General features: G+C 50.6%; 1 protein-coding gene across 4 annotated transcripts in view; it reads right to left on the bottom strand.

Annotated features, from left to right (window-relative positions):
• ddr1 (discoidin domain receptor tyrosine kinase 1) overlaps positions 1-21,475 on the bottom strand; it is a 35,553-nt gene extending 14,078 nt beyond the window's left edge. For 3 of the 4 annotated variants that reach the window (XM_035392762.1, XM_035392788.1, XM_035392782.1), the window contains exons 1-7: positions 19,640-20,068; positions 8,167-8,311; positions 5,755-5,857; positions 3,927-4,155; positions 2,984-3,131; positions 1,515-1,617; positions 1,107-1,293 (exon numbers count right to left, since the gene is read on the bottom strand). In XM_035392762.1, the coding sequence (XP_035248653.1) occupies positions 1,107-1,293; positions 1,515-1,617; positions 2,984-3,131; positions 3,927-4,155; positions 5,755-5,857; positions 8,167-8,254 (858 nt within the window). In that variant the 5' untranslated portion in view covers positions 8,255-8,311; positions 19,640-20,068. Of the gene's footprint in view, positions 1-1,106; positions 1,294-1,514; positions 1,618-2,983; positions 3,132-3,926; positions 4,156-5,754; positions 5,858-8,166; positions 8,312-19,639; positions 20,069-20,925 lie in introns of those variants that run through there. The other variant, XM_035392772.1, reaches the window with a different exon arrangement.
• Between the last annotated feature and the right edge of the window lie 4,877 nt (positions 21,476-26,352).

Genomic DNA, 26,352 nt, shown 5'->3' with positions numbered 1-26,352 from the left:
ACGCGAGCGTGCAGCGGTATCTGAGCGCTAGCACACTCACCTGCTGTTCGTACGCTAGTTCACCTTACGGGCGAATAAGTGCACTTCTGTTCACCGGTGAACAGACGCACTGAATTAAAACCCAAGCCGCCAACGCCCCCCCCCCCCCCCCCACAGGCTGGGGGGAGACCTGGACCCCAGCCCTCCGCACAGGCATTCCAGCTGCCTGCACGGCTTCACCACAAAAACAAAGACCTTTCCAATGCCCGCCACACCCCTACACACCTCCACACTGACCTACATACTGCCGCACACCACAGCAGCCCCCGGCTCACGTGTTCCTGTCTGTGTGTGTGTGCTGGCAGGCATGTGACCACAGCTCTCCCAAGCCTGACTAATGGGAGTCAAGTTTATACCTGCACCTGCCAGCAGCCCCCCCCCCCCCCCCCCCCCAACACTGAGAGACGCCGAGAAACGCACCGACACGCAGGTGAACTTAGCGATCGCAGCAAGACCGTGCAAAACACAGAGGGGAACGAGGAAAGGCACAGGACACACTGTGAAGCACAGGGGAACAGGGAATCACAGGGAAACAGTGTAACAGGGAAAGAGGGAAAGAGGGAATCACAGGGAAACAGTGTAACAGTGAAAAAGGGAATCACAGGGAATCACATAAAATATCTGGAATCACAGAGACACAGTGTAACAGGGAATCACAGGGAAATGCAGGGAATAAAAGGGAAACGGAATCACAGGAAAACAGTGTAACAGAAAAACAGGGAATCACAGTGTAACAGGGATGAGGGGAATCAGAGGGAAACACAGGGAATCACAGGAAAACAGAGTAACAGGGGAAAGGGAATCACAGGGAAACAGAGTAAAAGGGAAAAGGGAATCACAGGAAAACAATGTAACAGGGAAACAGGGAATCACAGGGAAACAGTATAACAGGGAAAAGGGAATCACAGGGAAACAGTATAATGGGGAAAAGGGCATCACAGGAAAACAGTGTGTAACAGGGATTCACAGGGAAAAAGGGAATCACAGGGAAACACATGGAATCACATGGAAACAAAGGGAATCTCAGGGAAACAGAACATATAGAAAAGCACAGCTTGCGCACTCACCTGCATGGTGTGGAAGGTGCGGGTCTTCTCGAAGTGGAACTCGATGTCCACGCTGCCCTGCCCCAGCGCCTCCCGGCTCCAGCCCAGGTAGTCGTACCCGGGCCACACCCGCAGCTCCTTGCTCTCGGTGAAGTCATCGCCTCCCAGGACCCCGTCGCACAGCTGTCCCAGACCCCCGAACTGCACCCTGCCGAACGCGGAACAGAGGGTCACCGCCCTTCCTCACACGCAAGCACACATCACTCACCCTAACGTCACAACACCAAGAACATCTTCCCCCCACGTGCTCTCTCCGCACAGTTCTACCCAAAAGCACAGAATAAATTAGCATTTAGCATTAACACAGTGTAAAACGGCCACAGAGGCGTGGCACGGCAGCCGAACGGGCACGGGAGGTGGGACAGGTACCCTGCTTCGGTGCTGCCATCGTAGGTGGAGTCGTTCAGGTAGATGGGGGCGCCGGACAGGTGCATGACGTGACCCACCGGGGCCGTGTAGGCCTTCAGCCCGTCTGAGAGCGAGAGAGAGAGAGAGAGAGAGAGAGAGAGACAGAGAGAGAGAGCGAGAGAGAGCGAGCGAGAGAGAGCGAGAGAGAGAGAGAGAGAGAGAGAGAGAGAGAGAGAGAGAGAGAGAGGGAGAGAGAGAGAGTGAGGGAGGGAGGGAGGGAGAGAGAGAGAGAGTGAGGGAGGGAGGGAGGGAGGGAGGGAGGGAGGGAGGGAGGGAGAGAGAGAGAGAGAGGGAGGGAGGGAGGGAGGGAGAGAGAGAGAGAGAGAGAGAGAGAGAGAGAGAGAGAGAGAGAGAGAGAGAGAGAGAGAGAGAGAGAGAGAGAGAGAGAGAGAGGGGGGGGGGGATGACGGGACGTCTTCTCCATTAGAAACGCGTGGGCACTGCCAAGTCCACGTGCATGTAAAGACTGCAGCTTGTGATTTGAGCGTTCCGGCTGACTTCTGAATCATACTCTTCCACATTAACAATGTCGAGGCCTGCTTGCATGCGCAGAATGCCCGGCGTGTTCAGTAATTCAAAAGTGTAAGAGATGTATAAAAAGCAGCTCAGCAGCTACACTGCCTGCTCCACACAGTCTGCGTCACTCGTGTTCATTCCTGCAGTCACAACACAGCGACCTGACCGTGCCCAGCCGAGTCTCTGGATTAGTAGCTTTCTTAATGAAACTTTACGCTTTAACAGGCAGGAAGGGCATCGCGCGTATCATTTATTTGGTAAGCTTGAAAGAAAGTAGCAGTTTTTTAACGGGGCCGTTCTAACAGTGTGAAACCCATTCAGCAGCGTTTTGATGCGTTCCGCGGCATCGGCGCAGACGGATCGCTAGGCTGAAGGCCTGAGCTGCGTCTCCACGCTGAAGAGCACCTGACCCCTCCCTCAGCCCCCTTATTTACGCTCACACGCCCAGCCCACAGTGCTTTGATCATCAAAGACGCACAGCACAGCGCGGTGCAGTACAGTACGAGCCGGACACCGCAGCCGCCTGACTCAGGGACAGGTGCATGCTGGGATACACCTGAGTGAAGGGGAAAGACACCCTCAGGGGAAACTGAGCCTTGGAGTGGCGCACTATCCACAGCTGTGTGTGTGTGTGTGTGTGTGCGTGTTCACAGGGAGTGAATCTCTCTCTCTCTCTCTCTCTTTCTCACACATACACACACGCTCACACACTCCACTCCCTCTCTCTCTCTCTATCTCTCTCTCTCTCTCTCTCTCACACACACACACACACACACATTCACTCGCTCACTCTCTCCCCTCTCTCCCTCCCTCTCTCGTCCTCCCTCCCTCTCTCTCTCTCACACACACACACACACACACACATTCACTCGCTCACTCTCTCCCCTCTCTCCCTCCCTCTCCCTCCCTCTCACCGTTCCACAGGCAGCCGTACAGCTCCACGCGGAGACAGACGCTCATGACCCGGTCGGCCAGCGGGTAGAAGCGGACCATGCGGGCCACGATGGGCGGGCCCAGGTCCTTCAGAACCACGTCGTACGTGTTCTCGTTCCCCGACACCACCTGCGTCGCACGGGAGGGACAGAGGTCACCTTTCGCACCGCAGTCCCGCTCGCCGAGCGCATTCCCCATGCACGCTGGGAATGAGGGCGGAGACACAGAGCATTGCACCAGAGAAAGACAGAGCAAAGACACAGAAGCTGCACATCAGCAGCAACAGAGTGGAGGACACAGACAGCGAGAGAGAGTTTGAAGGACAGACACAATGCGAGAACAGAGCAGACAGAAACCCCACCCTTAGCCCATTGAAGGAACGGGCCAATCAGCATGACTTGGAGAAGAGCAGAAGTAATGGGCTTAGCCCAGCTCATGGTGCCCTTTAAAAGCCTGAGAAGGACAGTGGAAATGCACAGGGGAGATGGAGCTCGGGCACACCCCTGGTCTAGAGTGACAAACGGCTAGTGCAAAACCAGCAGACGGAGAGATGGACAGGCAAGCAGATGGATGGACGGACGGACAGACAGACAGACAGACATACCGACAGATTGGCAGACAGACAGACAGACAGGCAGACAGGCAGTCAGACAGACATACGGACAGATTGGCAGGCAGACAGACAGACATATGGACAGAAAGACAGACAAACATACGGACAGATTGGCAGACAGACAGACAGACATACGGACAGATTGGCAGACAGACAGACAGGCAGGCAGGCAGACAGACAGACATACGGACAGATTGGCAGACAGACAGGCAGACGGACGGACAGACAGACAGACAGGCAGACAGACAGACATACGGACAGACAGACAGACAGGCAGACAGACAGATAGACAGACGGACATGCTGCGTTACCTCCTGGCCCCAGCGGTCTCTCCAGGTGAGCCACTGGCGTCCGTCGCGGGAATAATGGAGGCGGTAGCTGCGGGCGAACTCGCGGCCGTGCCCGTCGGCGTGGCGACCCTGCGTGCCCACCAGAGACAGGAAGTACAGCGAGCGCAGGTCGATCTGGAGGAACTCAGTGCCGTGGGGGAAGACCGAGCCCTTGGGGCACCACGCCCCATCACCCGCTCCGGTACTCAGCCTGAGAGAGAGAGAGAGAGAGAGAGAGAGAGAGAGAGAGAGAGAGAGAGAGAGAGAGAGAGAGAGAGAGAGAGAGAGAGAGAGAGAGAGAGAGAGAGAGAGAGAGAGAGAGAGAGAGAGAGAGAGAGAGAGAGAGAGAGAGAGTGAGAGAGAGAGAGAGAGAGAGAGAGAGAGGATGAGAGAGAGAGAGAGAGGGGGAGAGAGAGAGAGAGAGAGAGAGGGAGAGGATGAGAGAGAGAGAGAGAGAGAGAGAGAGAGAGAGAGAGGGAGAGGATGAGAGAGAGAGAGAGAGAGAGAGAGAGAGAGAGAGAGAGAGAGAGAGAGAGAGAGTGAGAGAGAGCGAGAGAGAGAGGGAGGATGAGAGAAAGTCTAAGAACAATGGGAGTTATGTAACTTGAGAACAGAAGCATGCTCCGTAACTCCTGAATCTAACAAACACAACACCACCTACTCACGCACAGCTCCACTCAGCTTAGCGTACGCATTCCCCCTATTGTTCTCCTCCCGAGTGGAAGTTCTGAATCATATTTTTAGGCTCTTTCAGTCGCTGCAACGTCCCCCCTCGGGTCAGGAGGGGGTAGACGCGTACTCTGAAAGGCATGTGGCCAGCGGCCGCGGTTTTATAGCGAACGGCGCTAGCAGGCTCCCTGCCAGCGGCGTCGCTAAGGCTAACCGCGCGCCGGCCGGCGGGGCTGCAGGGCAGCGTGGGAACGCACGCGTCCGCGTGACGGGCGGGGAGCACTTCCTGCCGATAAGCTGAGCTGGCGTTCGCCATCAGAGAGACTGCAGTCTGGACGCAGCACGCTGGACGAGCGTCTACGACAGCAGCTAGCGCCGGGGGGGCCGCGGACAAGGACCGCGGGGTGACATCATCAGGGTGACATCATCGGGGTGTCTCCCTGGCCCAGCGCGACCGACGCCGTGTCTGTGCCAGGAGTCTGGAGGCAGGGTGGCCCGCACCACCGCCCCCCACCCCCGCCCCCGCCAACCACCCCCCCCTCCCCCCCCTCCTCGTCCCATCCCCGCTCTCCCTCCATTCTCTGCTGTCACCGGGACGACCGCAATAGCAGCAGGCGTCTCTGTTCCCCCGTGACACCCGTCTCCTGCCAGGGCCCCCGCTGGCCCCTGCTGGCCCCCCCCCGGCCCCCCGCCAGGCCCCCGGCCTCTCGCTCCCCGGGGCCCCCGCGCAGACAGACAGGGCTGGGCTAATCAGCTCAGCACGGCCAAAACAAGGCACCGCCAACCGCCACTGCCAGCAGTACCGCCAACCGCCACCGCCCCTGCCAGCAGCCCCGCCGGCACGCTAACCTTCCGCTAACACCTGCCTGGGCTGCACAGCCGAGCCTCGTGAGTTTACCTAACCGTGTGGAAGGAGCACTAACGTCATTTCACTACTGCCACACGCTGACATTATTAACCCCGTACCGCGATCTAATTCATCTAACAGCGGCCTCTGTCCGATTACAGAGAGGCTTCACGGAGCGCTGGGGAGAGAGGAACCGAAGGGAGCTGCAGACACACTGACAGGTAGGCGGATGGACGGGCAGACGGACGGACGGATGCAGCGTGGGGGGGCGGGGGGGGGGAGGGGGGGCAGGACCTGCCGTGTTTGGCCTCGGTCGAGTCGGACCAGGCGCTGGAGGCGGTGATGGCCGAGTCCGGAATAGTGCCGTCTTCCATCCCCAGAGCGTAACGACACTGAGCTGGGGGGAGAGGGGGAGAGGGAGAGAGGAGAGAGGGAGAGAGGGAGAGGGGAGAGGGAGAACACATTAACACAGCGCAGACACAATGATTTCATCAACACAAACTCAGTGGCCGGTGTCCCGGAGTAACCTGAATCTCCACTCTCCTTCTGTCAGTATTGTTCCTGACGTTGCGTGAGAGAGACAAAAGAAAAGAGAACTGAAAATAAATCTGGCTCTCACCAAGGTTCTCTCTCTCTCGCCTTTTGGAAACGCGGCCAGAATCGCAACCTTTCCTTTCCAGAAACGAGATTTCTGCGCGTTTTATCAAGATTTGTTTTTGTTTTTAATGGTCAGCGATTCGTCAGAGAGGACACATTTACAGCTCAATAGGAGTCACCATCGTAAAAAAACGTATCTTCCTTATTGCTGTCTGCCCTTCATATTAAAGACCCATCTTCACTCTCACTCTCCTGCCTGCACAAGCCCAGCTCTACACTGCTCTCTGGAGGATGAGCAGTTCTGTCTATCCACACCTCGCGCCTTCCATTCCACACTCCGGGGGTTCGGGGGAAGGTTCGGGGGGGGGGGGGGGGGGGGGGGGGGGGGTGACGGGGAGGTGCCAGGACAGGGGAGGCCACTGCGCCTCGGCCAAATTCTCCCGGCAACACAGTGAGCAGGGGGGGAGGCGAGGATGAGTGGCACGATGATGATGAGGGGTCCCAGCAGATTCAGGCCCGGCTCAGATGTCGCGCATGAGATCAGACATTACCCAACGAGCGCATTAACGAGTCTTATCTCACGCTGGGCGGCCGGGGGGGGGGTGGGGGGGTGGGGTGGGGGTGAGGGGAGGGGGGGTCGCTCTCTCAGTTGCTGTCAGTGCGTCAGGGGGGAAGAATGTGTGGCTGGGAGACAAACCCTCTCCCCTCTCTCTCCTTCTCTCTGTCTCTCTATCCCTATCCCTCCTCTCTCTCTCTCTCTCTCTCTCATGGACAGGTGCCTGTTTCATTACATCATCACGCTGCTGCCAGCAAACCCCTCTCCCTGTCTCTGGAAGTGTTCCATATTTCCCTAAATCCTTTTCCCTGTCCTCCTCCTCCTCCCCCCCCTCCCTCTCTCTCCCTCTCTCTCTCTCTCTCTCACTCTCTTTCCCCCTCTATTTTGGAAAGTATGTGGTGCGTACAGTGTAGCCTGTGATCTGTGTACACAGAACAATTAATGATGAATCTGAGACCACGGCACTTGGGTTTCTTTGGTAGGTTTTGCCAACGGCAGCGTTAAGATGATGCGTTAAGTAATAAATCAGGGGTTTCCAAGTAATAAATCACGGTTTTTAAAGTTGTCTCTCTCTCTCTCTCTCTCTCTCTCTCTCTCTCTCTCACTCCCTCTAACTTTCTCTCTCTCTCTACCTCTCTCTAACCAAGGGAGATAGGCATCACCCCGAACCCGTCCTCCTCCCTGCTCTCAGTGAGTGCAGCCCTACGTAGCTGGCCGCGGCCCACAGCCCTGCCGCTCTGCCTGGTGTAATCAGGCCCTGCTGGCGCTCCGGATGGGGACAGTTTAAAGCTCTCCCCTGGTGCCGAGCTCAGTCCAGCCCGTCCCACGCCAGCGCGTGAAACACCTAGCCCTTAGCCCCAGCCCTCCCGGGATTGGCCATTTCACACACATTCTCCATTAAGAGGCCACGCCCCTCGGGATTACACGGTTATGACACCGATGCGCCATATTCTCCGAACCCCTGGAATCATATTGGCATAACGATCGCTGGCAGAAGCCCTGTTTTCGCACTGTGAAGAGGAGGTAGGGGAACTTAAGAGGGCACTTGGCCTGTGGTACTGGAACACTGAGGCTGGTTCGGATCAAACAAACACAAACCGACAGGACTGTTCTAGAATGTTTTTGTACATATTTCTGTTCAGCGAAAAGTTGGCAGTCACAGAACAGCTGTTGACAGCAACTGCGGGCTCCATTACGGCAAATGTTAAGACGAGACACACCTACTCAACAAACTCATGACTGGTGAAGTGAACAGTCATTTCATTTCTGTTATGTTCACTTAGCAACATTCAGTGTTTTTTTTTTCATATTTTGGGAAAACTCGAGAGCCTCCCCTCACAGTTCCCATCTGCTGGGCTCTAGGGCTGTGTGTGATACTGGGCATGCTCTAATGCCGATGCTAAGAGACTTGGCTGAAAGAGTCCATTTACCAGTGATGGGGCAAAAGAAGAGGGCTGTTCAGCAGATAAACGTGCCTTTCATTTATAATGACGTCAAACAAAATGTTTAAACGTTTTAAACGGGTTTCAAAAACCACCCCCGATCCCGCTCACCTGAGTTGAAGTGCCACTCATGGTCCTGTGCGGTTGCCCCGGCGATGAGGAGGGCAATGATCGGAAACAGGAGCTGCAGTATTGCCATGTCAGCACCAACACACCTGTTACCTGTCCGGTGACAGACTTCTCACTACAGACATACCTGCCGGAGGGGGAGGGGGAGGGGAGGGGGAGAAGGAAAAAGAGGGAGGAGTTAGGTGGTTAGCCGCCTCCGCGCACACGAGCCGTACGCCTGGAAAAGCCGTCAGTTAACACCGCGAGCAATGAGACAGCGAGGCGGGGACAGACACGCCAGCCAATAATCCAGACCCTGAAAGACCCCGCTGTCTCAGACACGATGAGTGAAGCGTAAAAATGAACACAGGCACCGTGTATAAACTCTTTCTCACACAGAGGGGGGGGGGGGGGTCTGGTGCAGGGGACCCACTGGAGCCGCACGGTAGAATAACACGGAGTAAGTGCTGGAAAAGAGCTGCACATTGTCCACACCAACGGCACTTGGCACTGGGAACAATAACCTTTGCACTCCGAAGTGGGCACAGTAGGCGGAGGAGTAGGAGTAGGAGGAGCAGGAGGAGCAGGAGGAGGAGGAGGAGGGGGAGGGGGGCCAAGTCTGTTTCCATGGCACCCTGGTTATAAAGAATGGGGTATAAAATGAGATAGAGAGAGAGAGGGAGAGAGAGAGGGAGAGCTGGACGGAGCTGTGCTGGAGCAGTGATCTGAGGCCCCCGGGCGAGGGCTGGAGACGACAGACAGACAAAGAAAGTGTCCCAGCAGCAGAGGGGCACGGGGGGGACGGGGGGGGGGGCGGCGCGGAGGTGACAGCTGGCGGGGCTGAGTGACAGCTCCTCGCTCTCCCCAGCGCTGCCCCTGCTGCACTGAACACACCCGACAGCTGACCTACAGCTGTACAGACACACAGCGCAGATACGGAGGGAGGGAGGGAGGGAGGGAGGGAGGGAGGGAGAGGAGGAGGTGGAGAGAGGGGCTGATGAAAGAGGGAGGAGAGAGGGGAACGGAGGGCACGAAAAGAGGGAATGGAACAAGACAGGTGACACGGGCAGCCTGAGCAGAGCGGTGCGGTGTATGCGGTAGTGTGCGGGAGTGTGTGTGTGTGAGAGAGAGCGTCTGTGTGCATGTGTGTGTGAGAGTGTGTCTTTGTGCATGTGTGTGTGAGAGAGTGTCTTTGTGCATGTGTGTGTGAGAGAGTGTCTGTGTGCATGTGGCGTGTGTTTATGTGTGTGTGTGTTTGTGTGGTGTCTGCACATTTGTGTGTATGGGGTGTGCACTTGTGTGCCCATGCGTGTGTGCGGTGTGTGGCCACGTGTGTGCGTATGGTGTGTGCATACATGTGTACATATGGTGTGTGGTGTGTGCGCAAGCGTGTGTGTGATGTGTGGGTGCACATGTGTATGTACAGTGTGTATGTGTGTGTGTGTGTGTGCGCGCGCATGCGTGTAGTGTGTGTGTGAGGTGTATGGTGTGTGTGTGTGTGTGAGGTGTATGGTGCATGTGTGTGTGTGTGTGTGAGGTGTGTGAGGTGTGTGGTGCGTGCAGTGTGTGTGTGAGGTGTGTGGTGCGTGTGGGTGCCTGTGTGTGTGTGGTTTGTGTGCACACAGCTGAGTGCTTCTGTCCGTGAGGCAGGGCAGTGTTTTCACACACAGCCAGTGCAGCTGTCCTGGAAGAGAGACAGGCGCTGGGAGACTGGCACACGGGGTACAAGTGTGTAACAGCACAGAACACCGGCCGCCTCTTCTGGGAAAACAACCACGGCTCCCAACCACAGAACAGCGCAGTGAGCCTAACGACCCTGCGCTGAAATATGAGGCTTTAATACAAACCGTATTAAAGCACTGCAGGGACACACAGAGCCAGAACTGGAACAAAGACCTAATGTAGACTGTCTACACTGACACCACCGGTTGAGTTACCATGGTGACCTTTCAAATCAAGTTCACAACTGACCCGAATCAATATCCATCACAATTCATTAACCGTTCAACGATGTCACGGCGGCTAAAACGTTTTTATTGAATAGAATACGAAAGGAAAGAGAAGAACGCGAGAAAGAATTACCTCTGTTTTTCATCATCTTCAGAGACAAAAAAACAACCGTGAGTAACTGCAAATATATTTAAACAAAAGTTGGAAGAGAGGCTTGGCTTCAAGCAGAGTCTCACGCAGAACGTGGAACGTCTCAAATCACCGCGGTTACGCACGCGGAAAAGCCGCCGCGTCTTATTTAACAGGAGGACGGCGCGCATCGTGGCTGACGTCTCCTCTGAAACAAGTCATCAGAATCATTCGCCGTTAAAAGCGGCCATTACTCCTCGGGGACAGCCGTGCTTTCATGGGCAACGGACGTCGCGTTTCGCCCCGAGCCAAACTACGTTACTCGTCTCCTTCACAGCGAGCGGCGCTGGCCGCCGAGCGGCGCTCAGAGGAGCCGTGCGCTAACCTAAACCTGGGAGGCGGCGCTCGCGCGAAGCCCCGGAACGCCTCGACGGCAAACAGTCACCGCCATCTTGGGGGAGGGGGGGGGGGGGTTTTCGGGAGGGTTTCAGTTTCCAGCAACTCGCTCTCGAAAAGTCTCCGGGTCCTCTTAAAAGGGTCGGTCGGCGCTTTCGAGCACTCCGGAGCCGCTTCCTGAGCTGGACAGGGCCCCGGCCCAGAACGAGAGCCTGAATCAGACCCTCCCCTCTCCTCCAGGATACTGACTCAGACCTCCAGTGCGCTCCGGGCCCAGTCCCCCTGCGCTGGCCGCAGCCTTCTGCACGTGTCCCCGGGCTCGGCCGCGCGCCTGGCAGTGCCAAAGAGCCGGTAATGCAGCGTGTCACTGCACCGACATCGTCAAGAGCGTCAGCCGCTTCCTTGGGATCTTACCCGTTGTGACGGGGGGGGGGGAGAGAATTAGATAATAGGTGGAAGAGTTAGTCAGTGTGCGAGAATGGGAAAAACAGTCTTTCCGGGAAGAGGTCAGTCTGAGTAAGAGGAGCGTGAGTCATTAAGACTTCCTCCCTCAATCCCAAATTCAAGTTCAAAAACATTTTAAGTGCCGCCATTTCCGGATGAAAGGACGCACAGGTTTATATTAGATATACCAGGACTTCAGAGGAAAATGATTAGGACAAAAAATACAACTTTCCAAAACTTTTTTACAGCTGAACTTCACTTTTACAAATCAAATGTGCTGTTTGGATCACCGTGTACGATTAGGTAGCCTTAAAAAAAAAAGGGTGCATTGGCAAATACCTCTGGACCCCATCTGTCCAATCAACTGCTCGCTTTGAAGACATGTTATGCTTTCAATACAATCAAAAATTAAAGGTGAAAAAGGTTAAATATATTTATACGAATGCCCACAATTAGCAGTCAAACTGGAACACGTACGTCCACCAAAGGCCCCCTGCATTAATCTGTGGCCTCTGAAGGAATGAAGTTTGCTGGGGCCTGCCGCAGCCAAGAACAGTGTAAAAATAACTTGTTCTGGGTGGTACGAGTGAGGTAACCTTCAGGATACAGGCTCACACAGTCCAGCTCCCATCAGCTCCGCCGTTCCTGAAGCTAAGGGGAGGTGTCTGAGAAAAACAGCGAGAGCGGCGCATCTCACAACACAGCCAACAGCCACTCGATTAGCAGGAACACGGAGAAACCTCCATCCACACGCTGCAGCTGTGCCGCTCCACGATAAATCACATTCAGCGGAACAAATTACACACTGGCACTGCAGAGACATTCACAAAGTAATAATGACGACTTTAAAAAAAAAAATTAAAAAAAAAAAGTTTTTTTTTAACAGTGATCATAATTTTTTAAAAATAAGAAACGGCAAAACAACAGTGATTATTCATAACTGGATAAAGCCACAGTATAAATACGCCCCTCTCAAAACCACACATTTCCGAGCGGGGGGACCCTGTGCCTCAGCCACAGACGGAACGAGGATGACAGAGCATTCCTCACGGGGCGGAGGCGAGGGGCGCGGGGGCAAATCCGGGAGAAGATTAACAGCAGCGGCCGGAAAGAGAGAAAAACACGTCGCGCCCACTAAAGAGGAAGAACGCAAGCGAAACAAAATGGAGGAGCGCCGCTCCTCCTCGCGTCGGGGTGGCACGCCGGAGCCGGAGACGGCGCCGGCTTACAGGAGCGTTCCACGGAGCGCAGCGTTTGGGGAGAACGGACGGAAGACGCCGTTTCCTGAGCTGAGAAACGGGCGGCGGGAGTCCCGTTCGAGTACGGCGAGCGCTCTCCCCCCGCCCCCGACAACTCCCGCAAATCATCGCTCCTTCCCTGGGCTCTGCGTCATCACGCCGCGTCGCCACGCATCACTTCCTCCCGGAAGAGCCACCACTCACAAGACCAAACGTCCAAACGGCACTCTCGCACGACGAACACAAAAAGGAGCGCAAGGGAGGCGGGCGCAGAAAAGAGCGCCTCCTACAGGCCGTCTTCCCCCGTTTCTTACGCGCGGGTCACGGGTGAAGACCGGAAAAGGGGGAACGCAGGAGCGTTGGGAGAAGGGCGTTTTGGGAGAACGCACCGGCGGTACCGCGCCCGTGGAGGGCGCAGGAACACGCCCCGTCCCCCGGGGCAGGATGGGAATTCTCCGCTCTCCCATGGCGTGCACGTCGCTCTTATTTCCCCCCTCTCAGGCTGTGGGATAGCTGCCCGTACTTGTTAAGGATCAGCCCCTGATCCGGGCCTCCCACAAAAAGCGCTCTCCTATTGTATGACTGCATGGCGGGGTACGACCGCAATCAAGCCTGTTTGGGGATGCAATTTCACCCTGCCCGAAACTCCAAATGAGAGTCTTTGTTTGGTCTCGTTGATTGTGATTGGCTCAGCCGCTTCGACGCTGGCAGGTGCCGACGGGGGCTCGGAGCGGCCGCTCGCCGGGCTTCAGAACACGCTCTGGGGTTAATTAGCCTACCGTGCTAGTGTGAGAGGGGAGAGAGAGGGGCGGGGGGGGGGGGCATGTGGCAGATCGGTGCTACTCTCACAAACACCAGCGAGAAAACGGTCAGCCGTTCGGCCGAGGTCTTCCCGCAAGAACCTGCCCTCCTCATCAGCACAGAGGGAGAGAGAGAGAGAGCGCTGGAGAGACTGACCGAGGTTTGGGCGTCAGAGAGAGAGGACTTGTTCACGAACAGAGAGACAGTGTAACCCAGAGACGGGGAAGAAAGTGAGAAACGGATCAGGTCTGGCTGAAATTTGTTCAGGCAGAAATCTTTTGCCTCAGTCAGCATTTTGACTGAGAAAGCAGAAACTTTCACTTTAGCGCGAGCGAGCGAAGAGACCTTCCAAATAGGGTGTATGACTAACCGCCCACAACGCCCGTTCGAACACGCACACTCACAGAGCCCATAAACCGCGCAGAACACGAGGCTGGTGTGGGCCTGCGCTCTGGGCTATCGCATGAGTCAGCCTCAACGAAACCCAACCTGACACCCAACACCCACCATCAGGGGACGGACTACAGGTCCGTTAGTACCTAAGGGCAGTACCTGATCCACAGACCCCTCCAACCCCTCCTCCTCCTCCTCCTCCTCCATTCCATAAAGCACAAAAAAACAAAAACCCTGCCGTTTAACGAGTACCACCCAAAGCCCTCTCTCTCCTGTTCCTGTTTCGCCCTGAGCCTTGGGAGGAAAGGGTGACGTCGCGCCCGAAATCTCACAAAACATGGATCCAGTTAAGACAGAATTCACTCAGAGTTTTTAAAAAAAAAAAGAAAGGAGGGAGAAGGGGAATTACGACCTTTGATGTCGGCGCTGTTTTTCTGAAATTCGCCGGAAGCCACAGGTAATTACTCGCGGGGGTACAACGTGTGCAGATGCAAGCTGCTGACGGTTCTGAACTCCAGGCGAGAGAAAAGGGGGGGGGGGGCATTGCTGTGTTTTCGCTCCAGCCTGCCTCGATTGTGTCAATGTTTTTCTCCCCCACCCACTATTGGGAAAGACTTAAGAGGAGAGATTACAGGCTCAAGTTTAGGCCCAAAGCCAGACCTGCCCTTTTCACGGTCAGCTGAACGGCACACACAGAAAAAATAGGCCTGAGCAGCACCTTGCACTCGCTTCAGTCTCACAAAGACCCAGAGAAGCCATATTGTGAGTATCCTCGTGAATTCAACAAACCAGGTACAGGTACTCTGTCCACAGTTCCACAGTCTTCCTCTGTAGTTTCCACTCCTGGCAGGTACAGAACCTGGCAGTTACCACGCAGCCAAAGAACCAAGCAGGAAGTAGGCTATGAGCTGCGCTCAAGGCTTTGAGTCTCCACAGTTGCGCATGTCCACATGACTCCAGAAAAGATTAAGTTTGTGCCGTACTGCTTGTAAATCACACCAACGATAGAACGCTCGATTCACTTTCTGCACACGTACGCCTGCATTTTTATGTTCCACTAAATTTTTGCTATTTTCCTTGCTAGACATTGTCTCGAGTTACTCATTTCGAGTATTAGACAGCGGGTCATTTGCTACTGCTACTACTAAGCACCAAGGCTAATTCTGTCCCATCATCTCCCTTGCTCTTAATACCATAATCATGATACTTCACCTCCGGTCACTCCCTTTTCCACGAAACAATTTACCGCCATTTTATCTATCAATAGAAATGAGTTTTCTGCAATTTGGGCTCTTCCGCACTGTTCACTGGGTTCACTATTACTCAAAGAACATACGACTGTCCGTATGAACAATAGATATGAGAGGAACTGCTGTGCAATGCATCTGTTGTTGTTGAAAATAAGCATTGTCCCCAGTTCCTTAAGGTTTTGTGTTGTAGGCAGCTAAACCACAATTCATATTTGAACTGATATGTTTGTGTCCTCAATACACTGCTATTCATAACAGTAATAACGTGGTACCACAGAGGCCTAAGCTACACATTGAAACACATTGTAAAAACTGTTTGCCTAGAAACAGGAATAGGCGGTTTCTGAAAGGTAAATACTTTCTGCAGGAACACAGCCATTATCAAACACAGCCATTACCAAACCATACATCTTACACCAAACTGCATGAAGGGTAATATTTACTGTGCTAACTGTCATAAAAGCTGTGATTTATGTTGACAGAATGAAACCCTGCAATATTGGTTCAAACCTCAGCCCAGTGCCTGACCACAAGCCCTCCAGCTCCACAATAGCCTACTCCACAGCAAAACACTTTAAAATGACCATCAAACCAACCGGGCCAAAAAAACACTGCTGAACCACCCTCTCATTGAACAAACATACAGGATAATTAGTATTAATGTGCAATTCACTCCATGGACCAGCTTATAAAGGACTTAACAGGCTAAATAATTTAGATTCCATCTTCTCTAACATTTTGCTTAAACTCTTCTCAGGAACCTTCAGGAAGCAGCCTCTGTATAACCAGCATTCCTTTGATCACTGAAGCCATCTTGGAGCAATACTGATCCACAAGTGTGCTAAAGGGTTTCACCAAGACCTCCTACTCCTAGGTTACTGGTGACACTGGGCCCGCGGTGTTGACCAAAGTCAATCAGTGAGTCAAGCGCATTAAATATAATAACGTGGCAGGGTATTAACTGCACAGTGTGTGGTCCAAGGGGGGAGTGGATACATCTTCAATTCCACCTTCATCATTCATAACAACATCAAAATTTTACTGCTTGTGTCCATGGCGACATTGTAGTATGACTCACGACATCGTAGTATCGTTCCTTGCAATTTAAAGGATAGTCTAATAGGGTTCTCAGACCAGTGTTCTTGACAGACAATTAATTCATGTTCAACCGTTTTTATTAGCCAGAATCATCCTTTTCATTGTCTATTCACTACAGTAATTTATCAGAGCCACTAGAGGAAGCTCTTGATAAGTCCTTATGCTTTTTTTTGGCATGCTCTCCCTGTTTACCTCAAGCACTGTGAATACTTGTCCTTTTTTAATCATTTGCAATTAAAACAAAACTGTGTAGTGCACAGACTTTTTAGGGCAGGTCCATGGGTTGGGCTGCAGGGCTATTAATGGATTCCTACCCAGGTAGGGTAGAAATCTCCAAGCGACATGACAGAAACCACACCAAGCTGGGCGATGGTGACAGTGCAGGAGGGCAAGAAGTTGCCTAGCAACAGCAGGGGCAGTTTGAAGACACACTGTCTGCTACTTTTGAAAATTTAATGCAATGAAAATCACAGACATCGGTACAGAAGGCAAAGAAGGCAAGCTGAAGAAAGGGAAGAGCTGTGGGAACAAAAGTGGCCTCGCAGACGGAGAGAAAGATGGAGTGGAATTGAAAGTAGAGGAGAGGAGATGAACAGAACCAGATAGAGAGAGAGGCAGACTGTCCGAATGATCAATTACAACTTCAAAGTTGAGCTGGGTGAAGGAAGCGAGAGAGGGAGAGAGGGAGGCACAGACAAAGTGGCACTGAGGAACAGAGATGGCCTCCTTTCAGAAGAAAGAGATCAAATGGGACTCACGGATGGCTCAGAATCAGATATGAAATGCACCAACTGCGCAAAAAAATAGAAGCATTTGAAATAGCAGCGTGTGACGTGTCACCCCTCCTTACACAATGAGTCCTTCTCCTGCCCTTACATCCCTGCTTCCTCTGTTTCCAATGCAGGAGTCACACTGACATTGCAGCGAAGAGAAATTGGATTGTTGTGCTCTGGAAGTCTAGACTCAGGGGGGAAATTAGTTTAGGAAGGAAAATAAACCACTTAGCAATAAAGACTTTTTTTTTTTCACCGTCTTAACTCAAAGGGTTTTCTGGAAGAAACGTCACCATTTATCCAGTCCACGAGACCATGTCTTTGATTGCATTCGCACGATGTCTAGCTGGAGCTTGAAGCTTATTTGCAGTTCTCTGGAAAGATTCAATTATTTGAACGCTGAATCTAAGTGCTTGGAAGTAGAGTGTGCTTCAGGGAACAGACAGAGATTGCGTGATGTGGACTGTACATTCAAATGAGTACGGCTACTGCTGCAATGTCAAAAAAACAAAAACAAAACAGCAATAAAGTAAAAATGAGAACTGTTGATACTTTCAGAAGTCAAACTTATATTGTTTGTATTGAAGCAATTGATATATTGCTGTTATTAAATAAAATCAAATAAAATGAAACATTCTAAATTCCTGGTAAATTACAATTGTTTAGTTATTTTGTATGATATGCCCAGTTTGAACGTTAAATACCCTGGTGTTCTGAATACACATAACATGAATATTAACGGGTGAATATTGGCATGAAAACTCATTTCCAGACGTGAAATATAAATGCACTGTTCACTGGAGGTGCATTTCTTAAATTACTTCTTGATTTTAACAAACCCTAAACTGTACGGCTGTAACCTGGTTCTTACCTGAAATATGCAGACTTGATATTCAGACAGTACTACTGATTGGTTTTTATGTAGACATGTTGCTCATCTCTTAGCTATGACTCACCCCCACTCCAGCAAACAGGGGCAAGGAAACCAGGGCTCAACATTATTACCAAGGAGCTCATGTGTTCCAAAAACAAAATTTCGGAGCACACTAATGCATCCCAGTTAGTGCTGCAGATGTGCTCCTACATAATTGTTCCAGTTAGCACGCATCAATTTTAGGGAGCAAACGCCCCTAAAATGGGAGCACTGCAGAAGCCTGGCAACACAGCCTCTTTTAAACCGTTAGCATCAGACGGCATACAGGCTAAAACAGGAGCACAGTGAGGAGGCGTGCCCTGCCAGGTCCCCCCTACACCCCTCTGGACCTCACTTTGCTGCCACTAAAAGGAGAGAATGGGGGTTTATGGCTCTTATCTGTTTACAAAACCTCAGTCAGCCTGTTTGCGTAGTCTGACCCTGCGATGCAAACTCCCCCACGTCCATCCCCAAGGACGGCACCATCTTGCCCGCCACCACAGCTCTTAACACTCAAGACCGATGTAGTTTTTCATCTAAAAGGATGAAGTTTAAGAAGTTTTACATTTTATCTGAAAAGATTAAACTGAAGTACTTTTTTTAAAATTTAAATAGGAAAGTTACGCAGCCGGGTTCATTAGCAGTTCCTCAAGTCGACGCTTGGAGAAGATCGGAGGTGCCTTTACCCGTTTGAAGGGGATTTTCTTTGAAAATCAGACTGCCAAAGCCATAATGAGTCATTTGCAGCCCTGTACGGTAAACACCATCCAGTGCGGCGTGCCCAAACAATCAGTGCACTGAGGCTACCTGAAGCCGCTTCCAGAACAGGAGGGCCAATAATCACTCTGTGGGCAAGGGTGCCGCTTAACAGCCTACCTGGATATCTAGCACTAAGTTTTCTGGCCCATTCATTTCCTAGACAACTGCACATCTTCACACCGATCTGTTTGTCATTGGAAGACTTCTGTGCCTGGCTTTGTGGAATCCCCACCAACATACAATTCTTCCAGTAGCGTTAAATGAATTATGGGCCTTCTGCTCACTTTTATGAAATGAAGATGTAGGTCCCACGTCTTTTCCTAAGGGTTACAATTTAGGATGGATGGATGATGGATGGATGGATGGATGGATGGATGGATGGATGGATGGATGGATGGATGGATGGATGGATGGATGGATGGATGGATGGATGGATGGATGGATGGATGGATGGATGGATGGATGGATGGATGGATGGATGGATGGATGGATGGATAGATAGACAGACATGCCAGATTTGCTGTTGGTCTCATGGCAGATTTTTTTAAATTACAAAAAAAAAATTGCACATTCCCTACAATAATATACCACATACACATTCTAAGAAATTGTTCTCACATTTTAATAAATAATTACCCTGCCTGCTTTGAGTAACTAGTGATACAGCGAAATGAGACATTATTCAGTCTTCAGAAGATACTGGTTTTTAATTCGTCTGATAGATTGCTTAAATAATCGTAGCCTAGTTAGCCTGATATAAACGGCTATAGTATTAAATATGAATATTATTTAGTATTTACCACAGTGATGCGATTGTCATATACCCACGTGGATACAAAACCCAATAATTTACATAACCAATCATAATAGCGTTGCCCACTAAGTAAAACTAAACATTTCGACGATACCGATTGTAATTGATAGGATACTGATTTAGCCTTATCGATATAATATTAGAGCCAGAGCCAGTTGCGTAAATATAATATCCGTCTCGGTCAGACAAACAAATAGTCGCAACGTTACACCTCACTGTGCGCTTTGCTTCCCGGGAGCCGTAGCTGCCGTCCAAGCCAACTTTCCCTTATACAGACCGAGACACTTTGACGCCAATCGAACGAGTGACAGACAGACAGACAGTAAATAGCAGCATGAACACCGACACATGGACAAATAAAAAATATCTTAACACATGGGCGATGTACAGCAACACGCCCATTACCGCAACATTGCTATACAGCGACAGGCAACAAAGTAAATGCGCGTGACATTTCGCACTCCAGCATATTGACTATTACAGTTGCTGTTTGAGGCGCACAGCAATTCGTTTCTTACCTAAGACACCGACAACTGAGAAGAACTCCTTTATCGACCCGCAAGTTCCAGCTCGTTTGCGTTGTGCCTTACTCCGAGTATATCGATTCAGCAACAAGTTAAATCCAAGTGAGTGCGAGATATGCTGTTCGTTCGACCTTTGTCAATCTCGCAAAACAATAAAACACGTTAAAACCTTAAAAATGCTTTGAGCACCCAAAACAGCACGCTGTGTCCTGTTTCGGACAGTCAATGAGCGCAGAGATTGTTTTTGGATAGGGGTTTGTGTGGAAGAAAAAACAAACTGCTAACTGACATACAGCTGGCTAGCTAGCTTGTAAAGTAAGCCACAGGTCTTTGGACGTCTTTATTTTTCAATCAGAGACCTGCTCTAACTGCGCACACGAGAGCACCGCTCTAAACCCCAGCTCCCCGCGAGGCTAGCAAACGCCACCAGGTGCTCATTTACATATCGGCAGTAATTCTGACCAATGACAAAGCGGAACTGTGTGTTTATTTGCATATTTCACCAGGCAACCCGCCAATCAAAACTGTGCCTGGGCGGAGCCCAATAATATCCAACAAGAGAATATGAAATTTAATGTGAGCCCCGAAGTTTGGTGGGTGGGGGGTTGAAATTGGAATGGTGAGATTTGGGAAAAGGAAATATAATACAGAGACAGGAAATAAGACGAATCACCTTGTTAACCCTTGACTGAGCAAAGGTGTCCCCCCTGCTCTGAGTTTGTATTTTTACTGCTAATCACTTGGTCACATGCAATAATAAAAATGATCACGTGTTATATATTTTTATAGCACCATTAAAGAATGATGAACTTTTTTGTCCAATCATAAATTTTCAGACAGCAATGATATCCACTTTAAAAAAAACTTCAGAGCAAAACATTATTATATGGTAGACTACAGTAACTATACACAGCCAAGAGCCGTAATGACTGTTATTTAAAAGCTCCTATTAAAACACAGTACTTTGTGCCCTAACTAGTTACCCAAAAAAATGGGATGGGAAAAGGAGGGGGAATAGGGTGCCTGAGAGAGGAAACAAGAGACGTAAAAGAGAAATTGAGCATATAAAAGTACAGATTAGAAAGGGGAGACGGAGATTAATGGTCACAGGCAGAAGATGAAAAGCAGGGCGTGTTAAAAGAGTTACACAGACCCAGGCACCAGCACAGAAAGGGAGACGAGGAGCACGGCGGGTGGGGGTGGTGGCTGGGTGTCAGAAAAGTGCCGGAGTAGGGAGAAATGGTGGGAAGAGCGCTCAACAGCAATGTGTTAATACTTGCCCGTCTCTCGGAGCGAGAGGGAAACTTCACTTCAGCTGGCGGGAGTCTGCAACAGAGAAGCAATGCCGGTGATTTGCAGAACGACGACGCGCCGCTCCTTGGACAAACAAAACCACCGGGTCACCGCTACACTACCTCAATGACTGCGCCTCCCACTCTTATCGGTGCGTCTCACAACAATCACAAAGCACCTCAGTGTTACGCCAGGCCAGTGTGAGAAAACGGGTCACGGTGACTGGGGACTCGCGTTGAGCTACACAGCACACAGTAACGTGATAAAGGCACGCAGACGTGCTACAGGAATGGAGCGTACCAGAAAACCGAGAGACAAACAGGAATTTACAGACGAGTGGTGCCGTTACAGACGTGTCCTCGTTTCCCTCCTCTCCCCCTCCCCTTTGCCTCTTTGTTCATGTGAATGGTGGGGCCTGAGTTGAATTTGGCTCCGCTTGTCCCGGCATATCATTAACATTCTATCGCCAGTTTCCAATTCACGCTTAATCCGAGCATGGCTAAATCTGTTACTTGCTGACTCCAGAAATTACAGTGGTTTTCCTTCCCCCAACTTTTAAATATGTGAGTGCTGACCGTTACTGTAGTGATCTGTGCATGTGTGCATCTCTTAAAGTGCTTACCAAGGATTTGTTTTGTAATCTTTAAGTTGTAACATTTTGGTAACCCGCATCATTAATACTTCTTTCCACTGTCAGCATGACCAATCAAAACAGCCTTACACCCTGTAATGGTCGGAATGTTTTGGCTATTGTCAAGGGACAAAGACAGGTGGATTTTGAAATTGAGTTTTTGAGGAATATTTGAGCTGCATGCATTTAAATCTCATAAACACCATTTTATTTTTTTCTTTTCTTTTACAACATATAGTGAAACCTTTAGTCATTTGAAGGATGTGATCAATATCCTCACTTTGTCTTTTGTTCTTACTTCCTTTCTCCTACTGGTGCAGCCTTGTGGGTTGCCAAGGCAACCACAAATCCCCCTCCAAACGTTACAATGACCTTTGAGCATTGTTTCATTATTTCCCCCCACTCTCTCCTTTTTTCTGAACCTTTGAAGATTCTCTTGCTTTTGTCATCATTTCTTTTCCTTTAGAAAATCTCAGTCTCTTTAGGAACTTGCCAGGTTTTTAAAATACTTTCCCCCCCTACTTTCACTGCCCCCCACCACCCCCCCCCCACCTCTCTCTCTCTCCTTCTCAGAGAAAAAGTTAGTGAAGTGTACAAGAGCAGGTCTGATCCTGTGTGGAATTCAGGGAGAGAAAGAGTCGGAGAGAGAAAGTTGGGGAAGTTCCACCTTGAGCGTTCAGCCAGTGGTCATGTTGATACAGTCAAAATTCTCTTCGAGAGAAGGAGCAAACGGTGGAATACTAAAGAGCCATGCAGAAACAATGCAATGGCTATTTCCTTATTAAAGGTTGAAATAACAGTTTTCATACTTTATCATCTGTTTCTTATTTTGTAAACAAACGGATATTTCTTATTTAATTGAGAAAACCATGACCGCCAATAACATATTTAAGTTGTTACAGGGCCTGGTGATGACAGTGATTCATGACCATGAACCAGCACAAACACTGAAGTCATGCATAATTGACCGAGTGGGCTGAAAGGCCTTTGACTGCTATGATTAAACTGACAAATCCCATCAGGACATTTAAATGCAAATGGGACACATTCATATATGAGGAAATAATAGACTACGCTTTACACAAATCAACGGCAGCCCCCCCCAAAAAAAAACAATGTGCCCCAGATCTGAAAAAAAAGACAACTGACAGGCACACCCAGATGACTCCACACACCCCCACGGACACACACTCTCCCCATCGCCCACCTCCTAAACCAACCCCCCCCCCACCCCCACCCCCCAGTAAGGGTAGACAGCTGTGGAGGGGCTACAGGATTCTGACAACACAGATCGGTTCCAGAATGCCAAGGCCCTCGGAATGTTGGGAACTGACACACACTGGCATTCCACGCATTCTCCCGACGAAGCACCTAATCTGTGCTGCTGTCCCTCTCTCTTTCCTCGCGTCTCTGAACGCTCGCATTTTCAACATTCTCAATGAGCTTCACTGGCGCGAGCACATCGAGCAACGCTCTTCCCAGCTCCCTCTCACTCCTTTCCCCAGTACTTAGCCTAACACTCCTGGCCCATTTTTAGACTTTCACATTGGGTATTTTTAGCAAGCAAGCCACAAGTAGTACAAGACAATTAATTAAAAAATAATATAATTAATTGAAAATTAAAACCATTATGTCTGCATGTTTGGCTAAATCATTTTAAACCTCATGGGGGAAATTGTTGGGTTCATTGGTCACAGCTTATCCACAAATTTCTTTTTTTTTTTGAATGTGCAAAAAAACACTATGTAGGCCATGCCTTACCATGCAATATTTAATAAACCTAATTTTACATATTTGGTATCAGTATAAAATAGCTATGGGCATTCAGTCCATTATATTGTGCTATGTGCTTTGTAGGCTGTCCTTTAGATATATTAAAAGATATACAAAACAATTAGCATAAGTCATTCACAAATCCAGAATGCAGGAAGTGCTCATTAACATAACTAATAGCTGGTAATGTGCTCATAAACTATAGAGGCCTAGCTCATCTGCAGGTCAATTTGTGAGATTAAGGAGGAGAGTGAGATTGACTTTGATCTGCAGGTTTACTGGTTTCAGTGTACAACTGTTGTTACAATTACGGTTGCAATGTGCATGAAATGCGATCAGAAATCAGTGAAGAATGAACGCAGTTAATTAATTTTTAATGAATTCAATTACGTTTCTTAACCCATAGCAAATAACAGAGCCTCCTCCGACCCTACAAATATTCCCTTTACACACAAAATACCAACCACATATCTCCAAAGCGCCTCAAATTCTTTGAAGGCTCTTAGAATTTGAAATCAGGCACTATTCTAATTTCACTCCAAAGACACTAATGTTTCTGAAACATTGGTTTCCTGTGCAACATCCGTTTGTAGACTTTCCCCAGTGTTGGATCACCAATGTTAGATCGTCAGTGTTGAATGACCAGTGTGGCTCGCCGGTGTTAAATCACCAGTGTTGGATGATCAGTGTTGGATGACCAGTGTTGGATCGTCAGTGTTGGATCACCAGTGTTGGATGATCAGTGTTGGATCGTCAGTGTTGGATCACCAGTGTTGGATGATCAGTGTTGGATCACCAGTGTGGATCGCCAGTGTTGGATCACCAGTGTTGGATGATCAGTGTTGGATCGTCAGTGTTGGACCACCAGTGTTGGATAACCAGTGTTGGATGACCAGTGTTGGAGGTCCAGTGTTGGATCACCATTGTTCGATGACCAATGTGGACCACCAGTGTTGGATGACCAGTGTTGCATCGTCAGTGTTGGATCACCATTGTTCGATGACCAGTGTTGGATCGTCAGTGTTGGATCACCAGTGTGGATTGCCGGTGTTAGATCACCAGTATTGAATTGCCAGTGTTGGATCACTAGTGTTGGATCACCAGTGTGGCTTGACCCAGGAGGAGAGAAGGGAAACACAGAGGGGCTGTCAGAGGAAGTGAGGCGGAGTGTGTCCGGGTCCTGGGACAGTCGGAAAAAGGGTGTGTGAGGGGGGGGGTGAAGGCATGTGTGTCAGCAGTGGGGGTCGGTTACGTGGGTGTCAGAGTCACAGTGAGTAACATGCCAGTCGGTGGTTCAGAAAGGGGTGCGTGGAATTCCTTAGGTTGCAGTGCAGGTGTCAGAGATCAGTGTGGGTGTTGGGAGTTTGAGTGGGATGGTGAGACCGGGGGAAGGGGGGGGGGGGGCGGGGTCTGAGAGCAGTCGGGATTGTCTGAGGGGTGCAGTTTGGGGTCCCGGGATCTCTTTGTAGACCTCCAAATGTAGGGTCAGTATGTGGGCAAAGGGTCTGGGGCAGGGGTCACCCAGAGGCAGTGCACTGTTTTGGGTCTCCAGCAGGTTGCTCAGTGAAATCCGCAGAGGCTAACTCCTTTCTCGCTCTTAGAAGAAACTCACTTTCCTTAAGCTTCCTTCCCTTAAATCTTCCCTCTCCACCCTTCCTGTAGCCTCTCTGAAGGACAGGGAAATGCCTGAACTCTGCAGTGTGTGTGGCGGTTGGCTTCTATCCTGCAGGCTCACTGGAGCTCTTTATGAACGTGCCTCTGGAGCCGTATATCACTCTGATAAGATATGAGCGATGAGGCTGAGGGGTTTCCCAGCATACCCTGTCTTTGACCTCCTTCAACTCCCACCCTCTCGAGATGTGGAAGAGGAGCAAAAGAGGGCCTCCAGGGCTTTTAGGGAGATAACACCTTGGCGACGGCTTGCGCCTCCCTGCCCCGCTCCTGCTGACACCCCCGGTGTTTATATCCGGGGAGGCCCTGGGCGGGACAGAGGAAGCTGACCCCTCGCGCACCGCGGCCCGTGCGTGTGTGCGTGTGTGTGTGTGTCAGGACCCTGCGGGACTTCTCTCAGCTGGGGCAGCGCGGACGTCCCCCTCTCCCGGGTGTCGGGTTTCCCCCGCCCCTCTGGCCCGCCGCGGAGAGGCCGCTGCTGGCTCCCGCGGCAGCTGGGCGCACCCCAACTGTCGCCCTGTCGAAACTGCCAATCGTGCTCCATTTTGTTTTCGTTTCCCATTTCCGCGAATGGAAATGCCTTCCTTTTTTCTCTCTCTTTCTTTCGCGATAACAATGGTATTTTTGTTTCCTCGTTTGCTGTCTCATTCATCGCGCTTCGACGGGCTCTCTGCAGTTGTCTGTAGTCCCTCCCTTCAGTTACTAAATTTTTTTTTAAATCTTTTTTTTTTGCATTCATGTCAAATTTATCAAGAAAATGGCTTCTCACCTTGTCGACTACATTGTTGTGCAGGTATATTAAAATAAAATCACAAATGAATCGAACCTCCCTTGAATATTTTAAAATAAAACTGAATTCCAGCACACCACTGTGACTTGATTCTCCTGCCGCCATGTCACGCTTCCATGGTAACCGGACCTTCATTTTTCAAGCTCTCTCTCTCTCTCTCATTTTCAGGTGGCAGTTTGTGCTGGGTCTCACAGTGGAGTGAGAGTGAATGGGGGGGAGGGGGAGGGGAATGGGGAGTGGGGGTGTGGGGGGTGCTCAGTCGAATGAGTGCCATTGCGACGCGGTGAGAGCCCATGCTAAAAATACATATTGACACACAGTCTCTAGCTCACAAACACAGCCACGGATAAACACACATGCTGACTCGGGGAGAAATCCAAAGCAGATCGCACGGTCACACACTGGACACAGAGCGACGGATACAGAGGTCCACCTTGATGCAGACTTGGACCTACTCGCGAACAAACGCCAACAGGTGTACGTGCTAGCGCTGCCTCAGGGGGAGAAACGAATGCTCAAGGGAACAAGAGCGCAAGATCCCAAAAAATC

The sequence above is a fragment of the Anguilla anguilla genome, chromosome 1, assembly GCF_013347855.1.
Source record: "Anguilla anguilla isolate fAngAng1 chromosome 1, fAngAng1.pri, whole genome shotgun sequence".
Lineage (NCBI taxonomy): Eukaryota > Metazoa > Chordata > Actinopteri > Anguilliformes > Anguillidae > Anguilla > Anguilla anguilla.
This window is presented reverse-complemented; position numbering and strand designations above follow the sequence as displayed.